This window comes from Penaeus monodon, chromosome 2 (assembly GCF_015228065.2).
Source record: "Penaeus monodon isolate SGIC_2016 chromosome 2, NSTDA_Pmon_1, whole genome shotgun sequence".
Taxonomy (NCBI): domain Eukaryota; kingdom Metazoa; phylum Arthropoda; class Malacostraca; order Decapoda; family Penaeidae; genus Penaeus; species Penaeus monodon.
Window position 1 is genome coordinate 2,219,438 of NC_051387.1, and position 7,500 is coordinate 2,226,937.

Sequence of the window (7,500 nt, forward strand, 5' to 3'; positions counted from 1 at the left end):
CTGAGGTAAGCCTGGGCAGGTGGGCGCGGATGGCCAAGGGTCCAAGGGGGGATGGGGGGGGGAGGCAAGAGGAGGAGACCTGGCAGTGCCTAGTGCCACGGAGGCTGCGGGTGCCACAGCAGTGCCCTCGTCACCGGCAGACAGACGACACACGCCGGCGCCTGCATCACCCCTCCTTCCTCTCCCCCTCCCCCCGTCCACCGAACCCTTCTAATTAATCAGCCCCTAAGCCCCGCCCTCTTGAACCTCTAATTAATCAGCCCCTAAGCCCCGGCCTCTTGAACCTCGCAGGCAATTCAGACTCGAGTCAGCTAGGGAAACATTCTTTCGCTAACACCCCGGAATCCGTCCCGAATGTCAAAACACATGCCCGGCCACAAACACGCTCCCTCCTCGAGCTCACGCTTCCAAAATGTTCAGGAAGTTTGAGGATTACGAGAAAGAGCAGCCGCTGGACCCGACCCTCGCCAAAGCAGAGGAAACAAAGCTTAATCCTAACCACAGGAAAGCAACAGAAAACAGGCCCCGCAGAATCCTCGCCCTGAGAAAACAACAGAAAACAGGCCTCGCAGAATCCTCGCCCTGAGAAAGCAACAGAAAACAGGCCCCGCAGAATCCTCGCCCTGAGAAAACAACAGAAAACAGGCCCCGCAGAATCCTCGCCCTGAGAAAGCAACAGAAAACAGGCCCCGCAGAAACTGGAAGAGTGAAACAAGAAACACGATCCGCACGCCCAGACCTCGCCCTCCCACCCACATAAAGTGAGGCGCGTGGGCGGAGAAACGACGAAGCGCGACCCCGGTTTCCCCCCCTTGCCCGTAACACTCTCACCAATCATTCAGAATTAAATTATCTATTAAAAATTCACGCTTCACCAGGAGCCGTTCCCATTCGGGCCTCGGATTCGCAGTTCCGGCCGTGATTTGGTGCGTGATCTACCCCCCTCCCCCTCCCGCACACCCGCACCCCATCCCACCTCCCTCCCCCCCCCCACAGCTCATGACAGTAAATCACGGAGTCGGTTGCGTCACGCGGTCAAGTGCAGTCCGGCGTCCCATCTGCGAGCGCCAGGCGACACTGCAAATGACAACCTGCTTTACGGTTGTTTCCTGCTGACTCAGCCGACAACTGTTACCCGCTGCCTCGCACTTCTTACCTCCTGACATTCTTCTTCAGTCTTGCTCCTCCTCCTCCTCCTCCTCCTCCTCACACCTTACGTTACAGACAAGCCCGTTCGTCACTTCTGTGCTAAAAAAAAGAATGAAAGAAAGAAAAAAAAAATCGGAAAACAACATCCCGCCACCTACGTTGTGTAATTGTTGCGTCTGTCTTGCAAAGCCACTCCAAGCATTATCTCTTTTCTTTCTTTTCAAGCTTCTCTATCGCTTGTACAATCGTCTTTCGAAATTATCTTAACTTAATATAAATCAAAACAACTTAAAATACACAAATAAATAAAAAACATCCTAAGATAAAAACATAAATAGAAAAATCTCACAATAAACAAGCAAATAAAAATCTTCAAATAAATATATAACCAACTAAAAACATCTTTAAATAAATAAATAAATAAATAAAAAATGTCTAGACCCCATTCTCAATTCATTCTCTCCACGACAAACAAGCAAACTTTCTCTCGCATCTCAAGCCATAGAAAAAAAAATACCAGCGCTGTCTTCATCTGAACGATTCCGAACTCTCCTGCACTTCACGCTCAGCGTCGTAGTACTTGGCATCGGTACAGTATACGTGTACCTACTTCTAACCTTGTAATGGACACGCCGGTCCCCCTCCCCGCACAGCCCAGAAAATAGGTCAGGCCTCAAAATATTCGCCGTCATACTCTGCCAAGCTCGTTAGTGACTGCTCATTTCGTCGAACAGCCTGCGTCGTTTCCTCGCTCGCTCGTGCCACCTTTGTCTTCGATTCGCTCATCGTGCAAACGTCAAAGTCTATCGCGTTTGATTTCTTATATAGGGGTCGAAAATATGTTTTTTTTTTAGATCAAATAAAATATTCCAAAACAATCTGATCTTCATTTTGCTTATAAGAACAAGAACACATACACATACACATACACTCACACTCACACTCACACTCACACACACACGCACACACACACACACACACATGTATTCTATATGAATGTATACATCTACATCATACACACAAACTCTCTCTCACCTTGGCACTGTTATAATTACTGTACACTCACACAGCTGCCAAGTATTTCTGCAAACATCACGCTAATGTATACCAACACACCTCGTATTTTTTCCATACAACTTAAAGGCAGATATATGCATAAATATCAGTTTTTAATGGAGCCCATTTAGATTTTTATGAAATCTGCCCGAAAAGACGAATATGCAAATGTTCTGACATACACACAGCCAAAATAAGAGACGGAAAGTGATAGATCAACGCACAACGCAGAAAAGGAAGGGAAAGATATGGAGCGAAGTAAATAACTATGGTGGTGATGGTGGTGATTGATGTTGATGTTGATGTTGATGTTGATGTTGATGTTGATGTTGATGATGATGATGATGGTGATGGTGATGGTGATGGTGATGATGATGATGATGATGATGATGATGATGATGATGATGATGATGATGATGATGATGATGATGATGATGATGATGAATGATGTTGATGTTGATGATGATGATGATGATGATGATGATGGTGGTGATGGTGATGGTGATGGTGGTGGTGACGATGACGATGACGATGACGATGGTGACGATGACGATGACGATGATGATGATGATGACGATGAGGAGGATGACGACGACGATAATAATGATGATGGCGATGACGAGGACTTTGACGATGAAGTTTGCGGTGGCGACGATCATACTGATCAAGACGACGGCGACGACGATGACGACGACGCCGATGGTGACGAACTGATCATGATGATGACAGTGATGGTGGAGAAGACAGCTGATGATAGCAATAACAATGGCTGACGATCATGACTAAAATTATATAAAATAAAATTCAAAACACAAAATATGCAAAGAGAACTCACATGGAAGGATGTCCTTATAGCGATTCTTACGTCGGTTGACATCTCTTTCGCCCTCGAGACAGCAGTACTCAGGCCGACCTTTTAAGCTCTCTGTCAGGAGCTTCAGGTCCTGTGGGGGGGAGAGAGAGAGGGCGTTACTGAATGCGGAGACAAAGTGGTGGGTGTGGGGGTGGGGATGTGGGGGGGTGGGGGTGGGGGTGGGGATGGGTGGGGGTGGATGTGGGTAGGTGGGTGGTGTGGGTGGGTGGATGTGGGTAGGTGGGTGGGTGGGTGTGGGTAGGTGGGTAGGTAGGTGGGTAGGTGAGTGTGTCTCATTCATTCATTCATTCATTCATCCATTCATCATTCACTCACTGAAACTGACTAAGCGAGTAAGTAATAAGTTTAGCGTGTGGGTTTGCGTGCCTGCGTAAGATCGCGCATGCAAATGTATCAAAGAGAAAAAAAAACAAAGTAAATACATCTACGCGAGTGTATCACGTATACCCCCCACACATACAATCTCCCTTACGCGCACGCCAGACCACAACAGACGAGAGACTCTGCACATAACTGTACGCGGCGAGCATCTGCACCTGCGTGTGTGTTCGTACGCGGTCGAGTGCATGCGTAAGAGCCAACAGCCGCCCAAACACCGGAATCAGAGAGCGTGGGCGGTTTGGGTGAACCAGTTGGCCATCTCGGGCGTGAAGGTCGGAGGCGGCGAGAGCAGGAAGCCCACGTGACCTGTATGCTTAAGGAGGAGGGTCGTCCGCGCGACACACTGACGCCCACGCGGGAATAGGTCTCTTTCTAGTTTTATATGCCATGTTTTTTTTTATATTTTTTAAATCTTTTTTCTTCCTCTTTTCTTTTCTCTTTTTTTCTTTTTGTTTCTTTCTTTTTCTGTTTTCCTTTTTTTTAACAGGGTTGGTGAAGGGTCTTAAAAGGCTGGGTTTTGTTGTTCATGATTTACAAATGTTATTAATCAAGAAGTTCTCGAGATTAGGGTTCACGAACCAAGGTGAATAATCAAGATTTGGGTTAATTGAAGACACTGGATCAGGCTGGACATAAATACTCAATACTTAACCTTTTAACTAACAACAGAAAAGTAGAAATGACACAGCCCTTCCGAAAAAATAATTAAAAAAACACGAGAAGTAAACAAGATACTTATCCAAATCACAAAAACGTTCTTACTCAAGAAATCGAAAAATACACTTCCCCCCCTCCCTCTTTCTCTCTTTAGAACGACCTAGAAAGTACGTCGTGAAGGAAATATTAGGAAGAAAAACGACCCGGTTTGCCTTCATCTCCACGCTCCAGCATCCCGGCATCTCGGCATCACCTCGTATGCCTCGTCAGGAGATAACTGTGCCGCGACTTTCGACATCAACTCTACTAATGTAAAAGATAGATAAATGGATAGATAAATATATAGATAGATAGACAGGGAGCGGGAGGGAGGGAGGGAGAAAGAGAGAGAAAAAGAGAGAAAAAGAGAAGGAGAAAAGAGAGAGAGAGAGAGAGAGAGAGAGAGAGAGAGAGAGAGAGAGAGAAGAAGCAGAGAGAGAGAGAAAGAAGCAGAGAGAGAGAGAAAGAAGCAGAGAGAGAGAGAAAGAAGCAGAGAGAGAGAGGCAGAGAAAAAAAAGAGGCAAAAAGAGAGAAAGAGAGAGAACGAGAAAGAGAGAAAACTAAATTTTAAAAAAACTGAAAAGAGAAATGAATACAGAAAAAAGAAACTTGAATAAGCCTTCACCTGGAATGCCAAGGTCGCGCTTCCTCGCCCCCCCCCCTCCTCCCACACAGTCTTCTCGGGGCTTTTGACTCGGCTTCGTCTAAGAGGGGAGGGGGGAGGGGGGGGGAGAGTAGGTGAGGGGAGGAGAGGGGAGGGGAGGGGGTAGGGGGGGAGAGAGTAGGTGAGGGGAGGAGAGGGGAGGGGAGGAGAGAAGAGGGGGAGAAGTGAGAAAGGGAGAGGAAAGGAGGGGATGGGACAGGAAGGGAGGAGGAATAATGAAGGGAGGAGAGAAGTGGGAAAGGAAGGAGAGGGGAATAGGAAAGGTAAGGGGAGATGCAGGAATAAGGGTGCAGGGAAAAAGAAGGGTGAGAGGAGAAGAGGGAAGGGGTGGGGGGGAAGGGAGGGGAGAAGGGGAGAAGAAGTGAAAGATGGAGGAGGGAGAGAAGGGTGTGTATGTGTATGTGTGTGGTGTGTGTGTGTGTGTGTGTGTGTGTGTGTGTGTGTGTGTGTGTGTGTGGTGTGTGTGTATGTGCGTGCGTGCGTGTGTGTGTGTGTGTGTGTGCGTATGTGCGTGCGTGCGTGCGTGCGTGTGTGCGTATGTGCGTGCGTATGTGCGTGCGTGCATGCGTGTTCGTGTACATGTGCGTGCGCGTGCATAAATATACACACATATACAGATACATGTACAGAAAGAAAATGAAGACGAGAGCAAATGAAACGAAGTGCGTGGACGGAGGAGAGCGAGAAAAAAAAATCAAATGGCGAGGGAATGGGAGAGGAGAATCAAGAGGAAGAGAGAGAGAAAAGAGGGAAGTGAGAAGGAGATTCATAGCGAGAAAGAGAGGGGAAACGAACAGAGAGGAAGAGGGACAGGGATAAAGAGAGAGGGATGTATCGATAAGAGGATAATAAAGATAACGAGATAGAGAGGAAATAACGAGACCCCCCCCCCTAAAAAAAACGAGATTATACATGAAGCTTATCATTAAAAAAAACAACAACACTATGAACATGTTACTAAGTGTTCGCCATATAAGGTAGTAACACCAGTCACGTTTTCAACCCACGTGATCGTGTTTAAGTAGACCGACCTATTGCGTTGATCTCCACGCATCGAAAATCTTCCCCAAACGCATTCGGATTCGGTGTCACGGAGCATCGTTCTGCGTCGAAACAGGTGGAAAGCGAATCATAGAAAAAAGGCTGCAACTGATTAGGCCTCTCAGCGATGGAAAGGGAGAAGAAGTGGTTTAATGGATCAATTAAGAGATCTAATAAAGAGAAGAAAAGTAGAACAGCATAGAAAAGTAAGATTAAGAGTAAGAGTGAGAAAGAGTGAGAAAGAGAGTGAGAAAGGGAGAGAGAAAGAAAAGGAGAAAAAGAGAGAAAAAAGGAGAGACAAAAGAGAAAGAGACAAAAGAGAAAGAGACAAATGAGAGAGAGAGAGAGAGAGAGAGAGAGAGAGAGAGAGAGAGAGAGAGAGAGAGAGAGAGAGAGAGAGAGAGAGAGAGAGAGAGAGAGAGATGAAAAAGTAGAACAGGCAAATTAAATAAATAAATGAATAATCCAAATATATGTATAAGTAAATCCATATGAAATAAAATCATTGCTGGGATAACACGGCCCTTGACGCGGGTCAGGGGAATCGAGCGACGCCATTCTCGCGCCACGTCCGGGTATGCCAGCGATAAGGGAGAGATTGCCATTGGTTATGCAGGCCCCACCGCCCTTATCGACATGCTCCGATTACGCTGTCGCAACCGAGAGGCAAAACCAATAAGGAATTTGAGTGAAGGAATTTAGTGATAAGGTCAATTCAAAAAAAAAAAATCGAAAAGAAAGTTCGTTTCAGAAAGAAAAATGCAATTTCGATACAGATAAGCAAAAATAATTTTAAAAAATAAATAAACAACTAGCGTAATCTACAACGACAGAGACCCTCACCCCCCCAAAAAAAAAATCTTTCTTCCCTTGATATAAACAGACCTGATAAACAGTACCTACTCGACCGCCTTATCTGCATAGAGTGATCACAATACCGCAGATATTTCCTCCCAGATTCTCACGTAGCGAACGTTCACCCCCCCCCCTTACTAACAACAAAATTAGCTTCCCCAAAAAATCAAACAAACCAAGAGTTACTCTGCTTCCCGACCGAAAAGTATCCTTCCTTACTCAAAAAATTAATGGTAATATATATATATATATATATATATATATATATATATATATATATATATAATATAATATATATATATATATATATATATATATATATATATATATATATATATATATATATATATATAATATATATATATATATATATATATATATATATATATATATATATATATATATATATATATTATATATATTATATATATATATATATATATATATATATATATATTATATATATATGTTATTAGTTAGTGTATAGTTGTGTGTGTGTGTGTGTGTGTGTGTGTGTGTTGTGTGTGTGTGTGTGTGTGTGTGTTGTGCGTGTGTCGTGCTGTGTGCGTGTGTGTGCTGTGCGTGCTGTGTGGTGTGTGTGTGTGCTGTGTGCTGTGTGTGTGTGTGGTTGTGTGTGTGTTGTGGTGTGCTGTGTGTGTATGTGCGTGCGTGTATATGTCTGTGTGCATCATCCTTCCTACCTCCCCCTCCACACCCCACAAATATCCTCTCCCCCACCCACCCCCAACCTACCCCCCACCTCCATAAAAGCGCACCCAAGAAA

General features: G+C 45.0%; 1 protein-coding gene across 3 annotated transcripts in view; it reads right to left on the reverse strand.

Annotated features, from left to right (window-relative positions):
* The window catches only part of LOC119580034 (tyrosine-protein phosphatase non-receptor type 12-like), a 116,667-nt gene that overhangs the window by 90,993 nt on the left and 18,174 nt on the right, over positions 1 to 7,500 (reverse strand). For all 3 annotated transcript variants that reach the window (XM_037927934.1, XM_037927943.1, XM_037927926.1), the window contains exon 2: positions 3,041 to 3,149. In XM_037927934.1, coding sequence (XP_037783862.1) covers positions 3,041 to 3,149 — 109 coding nt within the window. The remainder of the gene's footprint in view (positions 1 to 3,040; positions 3,150 to 7,500) is intronic.